The sequence below is a fragment of the Simochromis diagramma genome, unplaced genomic scaffold, assembly GCF_900408965.1.
Source record: "Simochromis diagramma unplaced genomic scaffold, fSimDia1.1 OVJJ01000304.1, whole genome shotgun sequence".
Classification (NCBI taxonomy): domain Eukaryota; kingdom Metazoa; phylum Chordata; class Actinopteri; order Cichliformes; family Cichlidae; genus Simochromis; species Simochromis diagramma.
In genome coordinates, this window is record NW_024387030.1 from 5,114,117 (window position 1) to 5,130,948 (window position 16,832).

The 16,832-nt window shown below is 41.5% G+C and overlaps 4 protein-coding genes across 8 annotated transcripts in view; 2 read left to right on the forward strand and 2 right to left on the reverse strand.

Moving 5' to 3' along the window:
* The window catches only part of si:ch73-242m19.1, a 35,838-nt gene extending 31,761 nt beyond the window's left edge, over positions 1–4,077 (forward strand). Inside the window, exon 47 of the mRNA XM_040042459.1 lies at positions 3,965–4,077. The gene's annotated coding sequence lies outside the window, so the exon portion shown is untranslated. The remainder of the gene's footprint in view (positions 1–3,964) is intronic.
* Positions 427–5,501, reverse strand: zbtb24 (zinc finger and BTB domain containing 24). 2 transcript variants are annotated; one of them, XM_040042476.1, is made up of 7 exons: positions 5,428–5,501; positions 3,661–4,503; positions 3,221–3,388; positions 1,939–2,022; positions 1,767–1,850; positions 1,592–1,673; positions 427–1,475 (listed from the first exon to the last, which is right to left on the reverse strand). In XM_040042476.1, the coding sequence occupies exons 2-7, from the start codon at positions 4,472–4,474 to the stop codon at positions 584–586; spliced, it is 2,124 nt and encodes a 707-aa protein (XP_039898410.1). In that variant the 5' UTR covers positions 4,475–4,503; positions 5,428–5,501; the 3' UTR covers positions 427–583. The 2 variants fall into 2 exon arrangements, with proteins under 2 accessions (XP_039898410.1, XP_039898411.1); XM_040042477.1 differs by lacking the exon at positions 5,428–5,501 and adding an exon at positions 5,146–5,335.
* On the forward strand, positions 5,406–8,879 carry ddo (D-aspartate oxidase). 2 transcript variants are annotated; one of them, XM_040042486.1, is made up of 5 exons: positions 5,406–5,565; positions 7,427–7,608; positions 7,725–7,833; positions 7,916–8,092; positions 8,217–8,879. In XM_040042486.1, the coding sequence occupies exons 2-5, from the start codon at positions 7,434–7,436 to the stop codon at positions 8,773–8,775; spliced, it is 1,020 nt and encodes a 339-aa protein (XP_039898420.1). In that variant the 5' UTR covers positions 5,406–5,565; positions 7,427–7,433; the 3' UTR covers positions 8,776–8,879. The 2 variants fall into 2 exon arrangements, with proteins under 2 accessions (XP_039898420.1, XP_039898419.1); XM_040042485.1 differs by having other exon boundaries at positions 5,525–5,782.
* A 515-nt stretch (positions 8,880–9,394) lies between these two features.
* The window catches only part of sash1b (SAM and SH3 domain containing 1b), a 56,786-nt gene continuing 49,348 nt past the window's right edge, over positions 9,395–16,832 (reverse strand). Inside the window, exons 10-19 of one of the 3 annotated variants that reach the window (XM_040042473.1) lie at positions 15,906–16,038; positions 15,155–15,546; positions 14,480–14,554; positions 14,035–14,178; positions 13,798–13,930; positions 13,395–13,564; positions 13,101–13,307; positions 12,376–12,526; positions 11,718–11,849; positions 9,395–10,483 (exon numbers count right to left, since the gene is read on the reverse strand). In XM_040042473.1, the coding sequence (XP_039898407.1) occupies positions 9,798–10,483; positions 11,718–11,849; positions 12,376–12,526; positions 13,101–13,307; positions 13,395–13,564; positions 13,798–13,930; positions 14,035–14,178; positions 14,480–14,554; positions 15,155–15,546; positions 15,906–16,038 (2,223 nt within the window). In that variant the 3' untranslated portion in view covers positions 9,395–9,797. Of the gene's footprint in view, positions 10,484–10,687; positions 11,850–12,375; positions 12,527–13,100; positions 13,308–13,394; positions 13,565–13,797; positions 13,931–14,034; positions 14,179–14,479; positions 14,555–15,154; positions 15,547–15,905; positions 16,039–16,832 lie in introns of those variants that run through there. The other 2 variants (XM_040042474.1, XM_040042475.1) reach the window with 2 other exon arrangements.

Sequence of the window (16,832 nt, forward strand, 5' to 3'; positions counted from 1 at the left end):
GAAAAACTCCAGGTAACCATGGCAATCTGCTTGCAACCAAAGCAATAACCAGAAGGTTTTTGGTCTTTGTGTCTGGGGGCTCTTTGGATCACTCATATCAATCTCAGACACCTGTCGTAATTAGTTAACCAGGTGAGGCCAATTAAAGGAAAACTACTTAAGACAGATGTTCCACATTATTAATCGTGCCACAGTTTTTAAGCAATATGGCAAAGAACAAGGATCTGCTGCAGAAAAGTGTCAAACAGTGCAATACCTTGGGCAAAGTATGAAAGATATTAGATATTTCACACACAAAGTGTGATCATTGTGCTGCGCAGAAATTTGTGGCACAGATAAAGGCATAATGAGGAAGGTATCTGCCAGACAAATTCATCAGATTACAGTGGTGTAGTGTGTGGAAGGAAACACAACAGTATAAAAAGGTATGCTTATATATTTTTTTTTATATAAAAAGTTCATTAAAGAAAATACAAACTTCATCTTTTAATACTGCTACCTTTGACTATGGTCAGTTTTGTCTGTATATAGTTGATCTCCACAGTAGCACCATCAGATTTAAGTTCCCGGTGGTCCAGATCACTCAGCTCTCCTGTGGCAGTCCGGTGGTGTACAGGTAGGACACAGTTCCTGATTGGATCTGAAATGTCTGTCCTTGGATGTGATGGTTGGAGATCTGCTCGCTAGTCTGACTGATGGAGATCGGTTGGCTGCTCTGGCTGCTGACGTGAATAGCCCGGCCTTGTTGTTGTTCCCTGCTCACCTGCCCCTCCGAGGGCTCCTGAGCAACAGGCAGCTGCTGGATTGGCTGATGCATCACCTGCAGCTGTTGAATGGGACGCTGTGTTATCTGAAAGGGCTGCGGAGGACCGTGATGGGCCTGCAGCTGCTCCATAGCCTCTTTACTCAAAGTGATAACATGCATCTGCTCAGCTTGGTGCATCATCTGACCCTGCAGCATACTTATAGTGTGGATCTGAGAGGTCTGATCCACCACATCACCCTGAGTGACCAATGCCACATTGTGCACGTGCCCCGATGGCCGGGCGAGGAGGGTGAGTTTAGAGGGGGCTGACTGAGCCATCTCGCCCTCTGTGCTGATGAGGCTGATCTCGTGGTCCTGACCCGGGATAAAGTTAATGTGGTCCACATCCTCCGTCACCACCACCTGGAGCTCCTGTTCAGAGGTGGCAGGCAGCTGGTACTGCTGCAGGTGAAGGATATTTTGCACCTCTTCCTGCGGGGCTCCAGAGCCATCTTTTGCCGCAGTATCCGATGAGGCCTCTCCACCCGCAGCTCTCTCCTTGTTGTGGGATTTGGTGTGTGTTTTCAGATTGTCCAGGCGTGTAAAAGAAAGGCTGCAGAAGGAGCAGGTGAAGGGTTTCTTCCCCGAGTGGGAGGCAACATGTCGTCGTCTTGCACTGGGGTCTGAAAAGGACTTCTTGCAGATGCTGCAGTTATAAGGCTTCTCACCTCTGCAAAACCAGATATTGAGGCAGTTATGACCACATGTCTCCTCCTGGGTCGTATATTATACAGCAGGGAGCAAAAACTGTTAAAAGTGGAGTGAAAATCAAATATAACAGCTGACCTGTGGATTCTGATGTGAGTCTGCAGTGTGCTCTTGGCTGTGAAACATTTTCCACAGATTTCACAAGTGAAAGGCTTCTCACCTGTGTAAACGTTAACACCATCAGCTGCTGCAGCACAAGCTTCCATAAAGCAGATATCAATAGCAAAAGAATGACTTGGAGAGCTGATCTTACCTGTATGAGTTCTCACGTGCTTTTTCAGTTGAGCTGCATCCATAAACTTGTGATGACACTGAGCACATTCTGGCAATGATTTCCCTTTATTTAAAAATAAAGATTCAATGATTTTACCTTCAGATTGATTGAATACACTGACCAGATCTCTTGCAGTTTCCCCATGTCTTACCTGTGTGAACTCTGTAATGGCTTTTAAGTTGTCTTTTCTGAGTGAAGGTCTTTCCACATTTATCACAGTCAAAGGATTTCTCTTCTAAAGAAGCAAATAAAACAGAGCTAATGAGAGATCAACATCACAATATGCTAGAGCACTTTGGCTTTAGTGCCATTAAGAGAAGGAAGTCATCTCTACAGCCAATATCCATCCAAAACTAGGCAACTCACACCAAATTAAGCTAGGTAAATCAAAAGCACAGGCAAGACACAAAATGTGGGCATTTGATTTTTGGGCACATTTAAAAGAGTTGTATTAAGAAGTAATAGGTAGTAAACTGAAAATCCTTCCGGTTTTCCTAGCCAGAGAAACAAAACACCTTAATTCTTCTTAAAACATCTTTTTACCCCTTAGTTGTAAAAAGCTTTTCCCCTACATTTCTTCATTTATGTTAAAGAAGGCATGTATTTACTAGGCCCAAGTGTATCTAATAGAAGTAAAATGTAGTATTTCATTATATTATAATAACACATGAGATCCCAATCTATTTCCCCCTGTGACTTTTGCATACAGCACAGTTATTGCCACTGTGCATTTTTAGGGGCTAAATATGTTAGCTGTGTTGCTTTGCAATGAAGACAACTGTACAGCACCGTTTGCATAAGATTTGTTCCTGGTTTACATCCTTTGCACTGAATCGAAAGTATTTTCAAACAGTGGATAACGATCCATTTCTAGGAATCAAGTCCAGACATTGGAATGTGGTTTGATGGTCTGTTATCTGTTCTATATCTGCTTGTTCGTGTAGTGTTAATCTTTTGGGCTACATCCAGGACTTCAATCTGCACAATGCAGTGAACAGCTCGTCAGACGGTGCTTTAAGGAGTGCCTGATTTACTTTGGCTTTGCATTCTATTGGTGAAACATAGCCTTTCAGTACCGGCTGAATGTGTTCATTTCTTTTTACCTTACAATATAAAGCGCCTTGAGGCGTTATATAGATAAAGTTTAAATGAAGTAGCCAATCAGAAGAAAAAGCTGGTGAGGAGGGTCGTATGCCATCCTGAAAGCTACTCTGTTCGAATTAAAAAAAAAATACAGCTGAAACTAAGAATAGTAGGTCTGACGTAATCACTGCAACAACTAACACTTTCTACATTTCTCAAATCAGACTGTAGATCAACTTTGTTGGAAAGATCACTTTCAGGAAATTATGAGGATTCCTGGAAATTACTTGTAAACAAAGTTACTACTTATCAAACATGAGAAACTGAGAAGTCAGTTCATTGGGTCCTACCTTCATGGAGGTTCATGTGCTCTTGCAGGGAGTGTTTGGTGGAAAGCGCTTTGGAGCAGACGGTACAAACAAATGGCTTTTCTCCAGTGTGCATGCGCTGGTGAGCCAGCAGAGTGTGCTTCTGGGTAAAACTCTTCACGCACACCATGCAGTGGAAAGGCTTCTCACCTGGAGTTAAAGAAAGTAGTTGTACTTTTACAGGTGCGGATGTGATTAGTGACTGCTAAACTCTCATCAGTCGTAGTCATCTGTACTTTCTATGCGTTTCTATTTTTCATTTTTTTTTTTTTTCAGCACAACATTTGAAAAGTTAAAACATTTATTTTTATTACAGTTGAGGGAATGAAGTCCTTTTTTAAACGATGTCCAAAAACTCTAGAAAAAAGGCCAAATTTGTATTAAACCTCCATTCTGACCTCTTTAAATCAGAGTGTAATTACCTGTATGAGTGCGCTGATGAATCTTTAAAAACAGGTGGCTTTTAAAGACTTTTCCACAGTCCTCACATCGTGCCTCAGTGTCAGGGTATTTCCTTTTCCTGCCCCTCTTCCCAGGCTCCTTGTGTCCTGCTGTGTTATTGCCCACTTTGTAGCCCTTATATTTTACCGGTGGGTTGATTTTGCGTTTGCTCTGCCGGCTTTGGTGTTCTTCAGGGTCCTCATTTCTAGGCTGAGACTCAGTTTTTGGATTATCTTCTGCCTGTCGGTCCTCTGAGCTCTCACATGGTTCTCTTCTCCCCACCAGCTCTGTCACAGGTGCACCTACATCTTTCCTCGGCCGCCCTCTTTTGCGCTTCACCTGCTCTGCATCTTCAGCTTTGTTTGCTTGAGCATCATTGCATTTGACCCCTGCTGCAGAGCGAGTTAGGTCAGTGAGCACTTTGACAAGGTCACCGACTTCCATTCGATGAGCTGTGGCCAGGAGCTGCTCTGTGGCGCTCTCCTCCACAGACACCTGGGCGCTGTAGATGAACTCCAGCACTGCTGCAAACATGTTTGGTGCCATACCGTCCAGCCGGTGGGTGGACCGATGGATCTGATCTTCCGCTGTGAACATGATGGAGAAGTACTCACTGCTTGCTGCCAGCAGGGCTTTGTGGGCCTTGAACTGCACATCCTCCACGACAAGAGTAATGTCACACAGCAGGTCACTTTTCCTGAGCTTGTTGAATTTGCTCAGGATGCTCTGTTTATGTGACTCTGAATGAAGGTGAGCCATAAGCGATGAAGGTGGACTTGTTGATTTTTGAGACATCTTTGCCGCAAAAACAACCACATCTGTCCCTTAAATGAATAATGAGAACATATGAAAACAAAATGAGTGTACAGTTAGTTTAAAAGTTTATATGAACTCATCATGGGCATGAAGGTCATGTGATTTTGGGCTTTTAAAGAAGACATTTATGCCCATTATGATACGAATATATGTAAACTTCTGACCTCAGCAGTATATATGTTTGGCTTATATCAGAGGTACAGTGCGTTTTTTAAATATGATCTTTTTCGTATTACCACTGCTATTACTACTTACTCATACATGACCAGAGGAATCTACATTATCCGTTTATCCATTAGTAAATGTTCAGTCTGTAAAAATGTAGGACAAATATTAATAACAACAGTTTCTCAGGAATTTGTCACATTTAGGAGACCAGACATGGTTGGACTGTCCAAATACGAGTCTGTCGTGTAAGCATACATTTGGTATTATAGATCTAGAATAAATTTGTATTACAGAGCTGATTAATCTGTAGTGATCAGTCCTGCTAAACTAACAAAAATATTCTTCATATTACAATAAAATAAATAATAAAGTATAATAAAAAACTGTCTATAATATTGGTCGTTGTTTAGTTTAGCCTCATGTTTTCAAAATCAAAATTGAACCCATACTGGTATTTACATTCACCTCATACATTAACTTACAGATAATATTTTGCACTGTTCATCACGTTCATGCAGAGTTCGCTGACATTCAGCTTAAATAATGTTTACAGACGAATGGATGTTAGCAAGCAAGCTAATTGTCTCAAAGCAAACAATGCACCGCCGCTGTCTTGAAAGGGGGGCACGAGAAGCAGAAATGGCGAAGAATGCGACCGAAATAAAGCTTTCAAAAGAAGTTAACTAATAATTTTCGGTCTGGTGACAGGACTTGGACGTATAAACTGCGGTTTAATTTGAAGTAGTCAGCTTTTAGGACCTTACCTTCGCTCGCTGGACGGACCAGAGCGTGATATGAGCCACCTATCGCGAGATGTGAGGTTCTGACGAGATCCACGCCGAGCCGCCACTGAGGGTCGCACTTCTCCCCGTCGATCAACCCTTTCTTCTCGGTTAATAAAGGTTTGTTTAAATTGGTAAATAGGTGGCATTATGGGAAATTATTTTATTTTAATAACTCAGTGGGACTTTTAAAATAACTAAAACTATCATAGCTAATGACATTTGATTCAGGAAGTGCACGTTCCCGAGAAAAAAACAGAAACACACAGCACCTGTTGTCGGTCTTTGGCGACATTTTCTGTGCGGGGAGAAGAAGAAGGAGACAGTTTTATTTTAGGTGGGTGGATACATTTGGATTGTCGAGCTTTCGGTGTGTAGAAGGCTTATTTATCTGTATAGACATTTTCGATTCCTTACAACGCACTGCCACGTGCTTTATTTCATTAGTTGTTAGTTTGCACTCTGGAGAGCCATTCAAAGTTGCGCATTCATATTTAATATCCACACACTTTGACAGAACTTTGCTGCTATATTTGTTGCGATTTCTGCTCTTCTCGGGTAGGTCTAGGGATTTTTTTTTTTAATGTCAATGGGACTTTGTTTTTAAAGTGAGCCATACAACATGTATTTAGTTTAGATTATATTTCCATATTAAGCGAACGTTCTTCTAATAAAATTTTTTCAAAAGAAATAGTTTTTATTTTGAAATGCATAACGAAAATAGAATATATTTTCCAACATCATATCAGCTATATTTCACTAATGTCTAAGGTATTCGTACCTTTCCAATAAAGCAGTTGGGAGTGGATTTTTGTATGGTTGCTGTTACAACCGGCTAGAACTTACAGCTAGATATATAACTGAATTATTGTGTGATAATTCTAAGAAAAATACAGATGATTCATTTAATAAATATACTTCCACAATCTGTAAGACAGTTTCAGCTGCAGCAATAACTAGAATACACATCTATGCATTGTGAAAAAGAAATTAATGAGGAGAGCCTGTTAACTGAAGTTTGGCTGGTGGACCCCCTTTTCATTCCACCGTCAATTCATCAGTTCCCTCCAAACCTTTCTGGGGAGAACAACCCCCCCTTAGCCATTTCTGTGCCTTCATCCTCAGCTTCCTGTTCCACCCTGACCCGCTGGGTCTGTGCAGAGGGCAAGTCTGCAAGTAGTACTATAAATGGTGAATTTGGAACTTTTCAGACCCCAGAAAAGCACACACATACATATGTATCTCTTATGTGACAATGCAGTAATTAAAACATTGTTTAATTATATATATTGTTCACTATTTGGCTGTTCATCTTCAAGAGCTTTAGTCATAGAAATGTATCATAATTAGTATCAGTAATACTAATCAGTAATCCTTAATACACTCTAAGAAATGTCAGGGTGTTTGAGAGCCTGTGAGAAAGAGAGCTCTGTTTTGTAAGAGCTGCTTTTTATTTATTTGTAAAAGGCAGGATTGAGGCACCGTGAGTTTTTGAGGTCTCCTAAGGCAACATTAACAACAAAGTCTTTGAAACAAACACTAAATAATGAAATTAAGAAAATGATTTTGCAACTTCTTGTCAAGTTGTTCAGGCTCGCTAGAAGTGAAAGTGAAAGGACATTGCTGCACATACAGGGTGCTTTGTTCTTGTATATAACCCTAAAAGGACAATCAGAACTGTTAGATTTTAAACAGCTACAGCAAATGCAAGACTTGGACATTTGGTACACCAGTAGCCTTTGTTTTATGGATAACTGCATGTACACTGCTCTTACAATGATTGTTTCGTAATGGACAATTTGAAACGCGTGGAATAAGATAAGGATTTTGTGTGATTGAACCTTGGACTAGGGTGTCAGTTAAGATGTTGTGATAATGATGTGACATGTTTATACCCGCAAGTCGTTGAGTAACTTTTAAAAGAGTCATAACAAAGGTTATTTGGCATTTAGTAAAAATTCTCTTGTCGTTTGAGGTGCAGAGCTGCCATGATGAAAAGCGTCAGGGTTGTGGTTGTTGGAGCTGGCGTGATTGGATTCTCCACTGCTGTGTGCATTGTTGAAGCTCTACCTTTCTGCTCTGTTACTTTGATGGCTGACAAATTCAGCCCGGACACAACAAGTGACGGAGCTGCTGGGATTTTGTTTGCTGCACAATTTCCAGGTAAGAAAACAGGATCTGTCTCAGAGATTTACACTACAGCTGCACCACATTATGCAATGTATATAAAAATAAAAACGCAGTGCACATTTGCTTTACATGATGCCTTTCTCCATCAGATATTCCCTTGCAAAGACAAAGATGCTGGTTCAAGAACAGCTTTGATCACCTGTTGGCCATTGCTCAGTCTCAATGTGCACCAGAAGCTGGAGTAATGCTGAACTCTGGGTAGCAATTACTTGTATACGATGCTGTAAAAGTTGATCCGATCCATTGTCGAACAACTGATTTCTCTACTAATTTCTTGCAGCTGGCAAATTTTTAAAGAGGTTCCAGCAGTTAAAAAACCATTCTGGTCAGAGTTTGTGATCGGCTTTCGACTCATGACTGATGTTGAACTGAAACGCTTCCCAGATCACAAGTTTGGTCAGGCTTTCACCACCTTAAAATGCGAATGCTCCACCTACCTGCCATGGCTCGAGAAGAGGTTCATCCCCTACATTAAACTTCTTTTATCACGTCATACTATTATATCCAAAAGCTTTTAATTACAAATGAACTCTACTTAATTTTAAGTTCGTCATGTTAACATCATAAATTCTTCTCTAAAGGTTCAGAAAAGCTGGAGGTCAAGTGGAACAGAGGAAAGTCAACAATCTTCAAGAATTGAGTAACAGCTTTGATATCATTGTCAACTGCTCCGGTCTCGGCTCCAAAGTATTGGTGGGAGACACACAAGTGTACCCTGTCAGAGGCCAGGTCCTCAAAGTGGAGGCCCCCTGGGTGCAGCACTTCATTAGAGATGGAGATGGGACGACGTACATCTACCCCGGCATACGCAGTGTCACTATAGGTGGGACGAGGCAAGAAGGAGACTGGCGGCTGCAGGTGGACGACAGAGACACTAAGGGCATCCTGGAGCGCTGCAGTAGGTTGGAGCCGTCACTCAACAAAGCCAAAATTCTTAGCGAGTGGGTCGGCCTGAGGCCCAGCAGGAAGAACCCAAGGGTGGAGAGGGAAGTGGTGGAGCTGCAGGGCCGGCCGGTGCCTGTGGTCCACAACTATGGCCACGGGGGTTGGGGAGTTACCCTCGCCTGGGGTACTGCTCTGGACACACTGGGGCTGGTCAAACAGTCCCTTCATGAAATGGCCCCACAGCCTAAACTGTGAACACATTCTACATCCCACTTCTACTCAGGGCTACTAACACAACCTAAGCTAAGCACAGACAGAACACTTAGTAGATTTAGAAAAAATAATACATAAAAAAAAAAAGACTAAGAAACATGATTTATGGAAATATAATTATATAATAATTTAATTTAACAGTGGTGGAGTTTTAATTTAACTAATCGTTAATAAGTTTTCAGGATATATACCCCTCATTACATCTTTCTGTAACAGTACTGTAAAAACATCAGATTTATTTAAGAAAAAAAAAGCATTTACTGCTGTTATTTTTATGCTTAATACATAAGAACATTTTCTGTATCACTATTTAGTGGAGATAATGTTTTTGCATTGTCTGGAAACATTCATTTTGTTATCATAAAAGCTGATTGCCTGTTAATAATTTTAGGTTCCTTTCACAGCAGATGTTTTGATTGGGGTGTTCCTAATATAAACATTGTGTCAATAAACCCTGAAAAAGAAACTGCTTATTGCTTTTCTAGTTTGTGCCTGTACTTTGCCATCTGGGGCAAAATTGTCTGTATAGGCAAGCTGTCATTATTATATTCTATATTTATATATACACACACACACACACACACACACACACACACACACACACACACACACACACACACAACAACAACACACTCAGTTCATATTAACAGTTTGAGAACGTTCCATTACAGTGAACCCAGGAGGAGTAAATTATTCATGAATGCTTTGTGTTGAAAAATGACAACTCTGAGCGAGCGCTGCTGCTTGTGTAACTGTTGGACACGAACCAGATTCAGCTGAATGGAGATCACTGAAACTGTGACCGAGGGGGTCAGTAGCTACATGAATGTGGTTTAACAGCGTAAGCACAGACCTACACGTTACCACTTTAGATGCCAAGTTTACACTTATATTTTCTTTGAAAACCTGTGGTTAGATTTTCAGAATTTCCATTTAGCTGAAAACCAAAAATCAACAGCTGTAAAGTCACACCTTTCTGTACTGCACTTACTGTACAGACCTTGTTAGAAACCGGCTCCACCGCCAGATTTACTTCTAAGTTCTTTTCGTTTCAGCCGACAAGCTTCAGAAGTGGCTGAAACTGAAGCACCCTTCCTTTCTCCTAGAAAGATGTGCTCTCTGTCGGGCATTACTGTCGGTAAGGGCTCTCGCTCTGGGTTTAATAAGGAAGGTGTAGCTACATGGTCGCTGGACCTTTTGGGTGGAGCTGTGGGTGGCGGCTCTGGGTGTGCCTGCTGTGTTGCTGTGCTGGTACATGCAGCAGTGCAGGATGTCCTACATAAAGCGTGGGAGGATGGACGCACGACTGTCAGTGGGTTTTTTGTGCTCTTTATGTACAGATTTAAGTCTTTAGGGCGGAGGAGGAGTCTTCTTTTCTGATCTTTGTGGAGAATCGTCAGGGAGAAGCAGCGGCGTAGCGGAGTCTGTGCTGCGTTTCTTCTTAGCTCCATGCAGCTGTGGCTCCTAGCAAACGATCTGCTCTGAATACAACCTTTTGAGCTCAAACCGCGCTTTGGGAGGTTAGGATGGACATGGGGGAAGCATCTGGGTTTACTGTGGGATGAAGACTTGCTGGACTGGATGGAGGTGAGGGGCAGGGGGAGGACAGGGTACTCTGGGGATGGGAGGTGGCTGGACTCAAAGCCAGATGAAGATCTGCTGATGGTCGAGCGTGTCTTTTTGCCCCTTCCTGAAATAAACAAGTGGAGTGTGCGCAGATCATACAGCTGCCAGGCAGTTGTGACATGTATCTGGGTTAAACACAACAGCAGCAGAGCAGGGAGTCTTGGAAAGTGTCTACTTTGAAATGACACCAAAGAGAAAAAAGTCAAAACAAGCAGCTAAATGTGCACTAAAATGAACGATGGGTAAAAGAAAAGCAGCAAGCAGTCAGTTGTGGTAAAGCATGGAGCGATTTATTCCTCACACTCAACCACGACAGAAGCACACTTCAGAAAATGCTGAGACTTCAGGGCCTAAACGTGCCACACTTCAATGAGAAGTTGGTTAAACATTTTAAAGTAGCCCTAAGCCCTCTGCATTTTTGTGCATTTACAATGATACAAAATGCCTTATTTTAAACACTTACACTGTTAAGTAAATATTTTAATGCTGCTGCAATATGCAGTCTTCAGGCACGTGATAAAATATTGTGCAACATTAGGTTTTACTGGACTAAAAAAAAAAAATATATATACACACAAACATCAGAATCTTAAAGGAAATACACTTTAAGGTGAGGCTGATCTGACATCTTAGTCCAATCACGTGACATTCAGAAAGCACAGCTTTTTGCATTTCGACAGTTTGTAGACTTAAGTCTAAAGAGAAAACCACTGTAATAAGCATGATACAGCTGTGAATAAAGCGAGCACTTACTGCAAAAATGTACTGTTTTTAATGTAAGTAGACCTAAAGCTTGTTTAAACACTCATCACACAACAGCCACCACTTTCAGCAAATGCAAAAACCACCACACAAGTCAACACTGCGGATCTATTTGTAGATCTGCAAGCTGCTCTGCACGCAGCTTCTTCCAAGGCCTGAAAAATGTCACTGCTCAGCTCAACATCAAGTAAGTAAATTTGCTAGTCCCTTGTTACCTGTCCTCTGTATTATGTTGAGAAGGCAAGTGATGCCAACTTTTAGAAGCACTGAACAGACAAGTGACCACAAAACAGTTTGATTCAGTGATGCAGAAACAGAAAAAAGCATGACGATGCTTGAAGAGGGAAAAAAAACAAAAAAACAAAACATGAAGCGCTAGAAGTAAATGCGACGACAGCAGAGTCTTTCCAGAAGAGCATGGAAACGGAATCTGGTGGATTGGAATGCTTGAGCTGGAGAGTCTTTCTAGACAGGGATGAGGCAGAGGAGGGCTGAAGAAGGGTACAGTGTTCACAGGCGGGTCAGGCTGTCATTACCGTTCTCCAGGTTCTCATTACTCTCGTAGCAGCCAGAGTCTCGTGGGGAGTCTCCCAAGAGGCCACGCCTGTCCGGCAGCAGCTTCTCCTGTGAGCTTTCAGACTGACCGCTTCGCTCTGGGTCGCTGCTTCCTGCAATGCACAACGCCGCCACCAGGGGCATGACAGTCAAAAGAAAATCGTGCAAAACTGACCTCCAAGTCTGAAAAATTAAGTGCTTTATACATGCATTCTTTCCGATGGCCAGCAGGGGGCAACTACTCAGACTTTGTTAGAAGAAAAAATGCCCCAAAGTCTCTTTACTTTGTGACATCAAACAATTTCCCGATGTTATGATCCCAGTTGCTAGTTTCAAGCCATACATGAATTAAATGGTAAAATTTTGCAAATTACTGTGGCTATTTGAGTTAAAGAGGATTATGCAGGATTTGTTCATTTATTCTTGAAAATTTAACTATTAAACCATGAGATGCATCAACAACAGAAAAAAAATGTCTACAGAAGCTAAAACCAAACTCAGACTGTGTGTCTACTGCAGACAGTATTTAGATACCGATCTGTACATCTAAACCCTCAAATATTCTAATTTGAAATGTGGCCCTTGGATTGAGGACGTTTCTATGATAGAGCGAGACTTTCTGTTGTTTGTCTGACCCACCATCATATTCTTGCAGCAGCTCCACAGCGGTGAGCAGCACGGCTCTGTGTTGCGAGTCTGTGATGTTGAGTTCGTCCAGGTCCTCCTCCTCTAGCAACTTAAATGTGTCTAGATCCTCGTAACCGTTAAAAAGAAACGTGGGCAGGTGCTCCTGTAGAAAGGCGATAATAAAAGGTGCACAAACAGATCCATTAAAATATGTAAGAGGGATGCCATTTGAGCATGCACATCTTGCAAAACAAATATGAAGTTAGCTTAACTTAAAATTTTCCCAACACGAAATGAAAATGAAAAATAATCTATTTAAGCTACAGGTAAAATTTTAGAAAATACTCCTATTGGCCTGCTGTGAGTAAGGTGAAGCTTAAGACTGAGAGGAGAGGGAAGCATCATACAAAATAAAGGCAAATCTAACATGTTAAATCTCTTAATATAGAAAGCTTAATATAACTATCACTTATATACTTACATATAAATAGTTGCTTTTGCACTTTATTTCCCCATGGATTTAACAAACAGTATGTAACACCTTACTAGTGAGGAGGTGGGGGAATAATATTAGTCTGTACAGATTTGAAGGTGGTTGCTGTTATCAACTCTCAAAAAGAAAGCAAGTAAGTGTATTTCCCCTAAATGTCAAACTGTTCCTTTAAATAGAGCTAAAACCAATCACATGCAAGTATTTTAGTCACTGCTTTTAATCACAAATGTACGCCTTTCTTTACTTTGAGGTTGATGCGATCAAGCAGTTCCTCCACAGAGGTGGGTTTGGGTTGCCGGGCCTTTCTCCTCCTACGTGTTTTCTTGGGCTTCACCTCCTCTTCGTTCAGAACATCCACATAAATGAACTTGAAGGTTCCGACTTTGCCGTTGAGCATCCCCATCCACGTACCCATCGGAGGCTTACTAATGATTTCGATGATGTCTCCGCTCTGCGAATCGAGATAAGCTGAGCTTGAGTTTTTTTGTTTTTCAGTACGAGCTCATATCTAAGTAGTGAGCAATATAACATAGCCTACCTTCAGCTTTAGGGAGTCTGTGTCATAGGGACTTGGAGTGAAATCTGTATGAACCAGAGCACGTCCACAGAAGGGTCCACGGTAAGGCAGCTCGTCTTCCTCTCCGTCTTCAGACTTCACACTCTCTCTGTTGCTGTTGGAGGAGTCGGTGGTGCCCACCGTCTGACCACCTGCACGAATCAGAAAAGAAGATGTCACATCAAGACCACAAGTTATCATGGGTCTGTTAGTATCTGACAAATATTATAAATGTTCTTCTTTACTTGAGGAGTTAGTTTTTTTTAACCACAGATGAATACAGCGAGATCAGAATGTTTAGACTACTTCAAAAGCGATAAACATCAAACATCAAGTTTAAACAAATACTGAGAGTTATTAGAATATACACAACACACAGACATACTCATGGAACTCTGTCCGCTGAGAGAACTCCTCAGGCTTTCCACGGACCCTCCTGGCTTCAGTTTGGGCTTTTCCAAAGAGTCTGAGTCTATCTGAGGCGAGTGAGGGCAGCTGGAAGAGCGATCTGGACTTGACTGGAAGATATAAGGACAAAAAAAAACATTTATTACACTTGCTTAAAAATCCTCACACCCATACTTTACAATGATAACACACATAAATGCTTCTAAAAACATACCTGCTCAGAGAGAGAACTATGGTATCGCTTGGAAATGTGTTTGCGCATCGTCTCTCTCACAGACTTGACTTTTTTACCCAGAGAGATACGAGGTGTTGGTGGGAATTTAACGCCATCTCTCAAATCCCCGTCTCCAGTTTTGATCTAATTTACAAACACAGAGAAGTAAAGAGGATGGAAATAAGTAAATCAGGTTAAACTTATAATTCATATTTATTTAGATAGCTTTAGGATTCCTTGCACAGCTTATATATTTTAATAAATCTTGTGTACTTCACATTTACTTTCATATCTGTGTCACAAATTTTTATGGCTCTCTATTTAATTTCATCGTTTTTGATCCATTCTTGTTGCACACAGAGGGCTACACAATACTGCATATATTCTCTACATATTACAGACAATAAAGTTGACTTTGATTCAGGTCACATTTAGTGCCACATACAGTGTTATCGTTCTCAGGGCTGACTGCAGTCACTGAGCGGTTGGTCAGGTCGAATCCTCCAAAGCTAGAAGCTCTCTGTGAAAAAACAAGAGAAAGCAAGAAATGAGATTTTAGAGCACAGTCTGTCTTCTGCTGCAGGTGCAATTTTTCCCACCATTTATGCTTTTAAGCCACAAGAATAACAACATAAGGCTGACATAGAGAAATGAATAAATAAAAAGACAGTGTTATGGAAAATGTACACGTCTATTGGTTTGTTAGTTCCTGAGGTTGCTTATTATTCATTCTTAAATAGACTTCAACTATGTTTACGTTTAACCAGGATCAGTGATGGTGTATGGTACCACTGATGGGCACCAGTCTTGTTTAGTTAAGCATTAATCCCGAGTTTCTGTACAAATACAAGACAACAAGAAGATAAGAATAAAAGAGGCTATTATGTACAAAGTGTGACATGTTTAGGAATTTAGAACTTTATGTGAGTGTGCCTTTAAGCCAGTCAGACTCTCTTTCAAACTAAAAGGCCAGTTTAAATGGGCAGTTTGTTGTTGCCTCATTGAGACGCTTAAATAATGGTACCAATGGTGCAAACTCACTAACAATGGAGGTGAAAGGATTCGTTACTAAACAACAATCTAGACTGCAGTCTCTATTTAAATGCGCCTGTGTACTCACCCCGTGGTGACTGAGTGGGTTGAGGACCGGGTGACGCAGCGCGCCATCGGTCACCGAGCGTGCAATTTTGGGTTCCTCACTGCAGCCCTCCGTTTCAGAAAAAGAAGAGCCTTCGCCTGGCTCCCTCACCTCCCCTGCTATGTTGGTCTCCTGGTGAATAGGGCTACCACTAGACTTGCTCAAGGTCTGGAAGGTCTTTTGGCTACTGCAGGTGTCCACACTGCTGGATGACGGCGAGGTGGTCAGGCTGTCCGGGTCTCGGTTATAGGAGAGTTGCTCCTGCAGGGTTGAAGCCAGGGAGTCCACTGGACAGACTAAAGGTTTCCTCTGCAAACCTGAATATAGAGAGATGCTGGCATCTCCACAGGGAAGGCCATCTGCATTCAGGCTCTCTGGTGGGTAAAAAGAGAACAGAAGAGAGTTTATTAACAAATCTAATAAAATCAGCAACTGCATTTATTAATTATTTGATAATAGCTGCAATTTGTGAGCCATTCATGGTCAATACTAAAGAAATAAGATTGTTACAGCATCTACTGCTTCAGAGAGCTTTTCCAATCTGCCAATAAAACTGTATTTGATACTTTTATCTTTGGAAACTTGCCAGATTGTGGTTTTTGAGCATTATTTACAGGAGGGGAAAAGTAAAAACATGCTATAAATATGCCACATAAATGCCACATTCAGCACCGCGGTGTGCCACACTGCTTCCTCTACCACATTAGATACTATCTGAGAGTAGTTTCAGTACCCTCTGCTCCAGGCCTCTTAGACTCATCAATCCTGATCAGCTTCTTCTTCGTTTTCCGGGTTGAGTTGACCAGCTTGTGGAGCCTCCTGAATGTGACAGATTCCTCTTGTTCGTTGTCTGACAGGTCGCAGGGCTGATGGAAAAGAATATTAAGAACTGTATTAATAGACAACATCTGTAACAACACTTTGGCTCTGAGGCCTAATATTCTCAGTAGGTCAGAAGATATTATGCAACACTTTTGCTTTTTGTATACTACAGTGTGCAAGCCTAAAACTGTGAGCTATCTTAATTACTCTCATTTCTAGTAACTCATCAGCATACTTGCTGTGGATGCTTTGCAACTATTTGTTGTAGAAGCTTGTAGCTTAATATAAATATATGTGGTAGGAAACCACAGTGATGACACTGGGGGCCTGTGCAGAGAGCTAACACATACGCAGTGGGTCACAGCAGACTAAAAAAAGCCTTCTATGTATGGAAAATTAAATAGCTATCTGCTTGGAAATCACCTTAACCATTATCTGAAAATGTCAGTGGTGCATTTGCAGTCTTGGGTCATGCATGCTGAGCACTATCTGCTGACCAAAACATCAGCGGCATGCATCTCTCAGAACAGACATCGTGAGACCAAATGAAAGCTGATTAGCAGCTTGAAATATACAATAGAAGTTCAGAGTTAGAAGGAAGAATTTTTATTTTACAAAGGTCACATAAATACAAAAAAAGAGAAAAGTGAGATTGATACATATAGTAAAGAGAAACAGTCAGGCCATACAGACTAATGTGAAAAATGTGCCCTGAACCTGAGCCCCTTAATCACCCCACCACGCATAATAGAGCTGCAGCCTGCATAGCTGCAGCCTGCATAACAGAGCCCTGTGCTGAATCCACCCGCTCACCACAGCACAATAGGGGGTTAGGGCT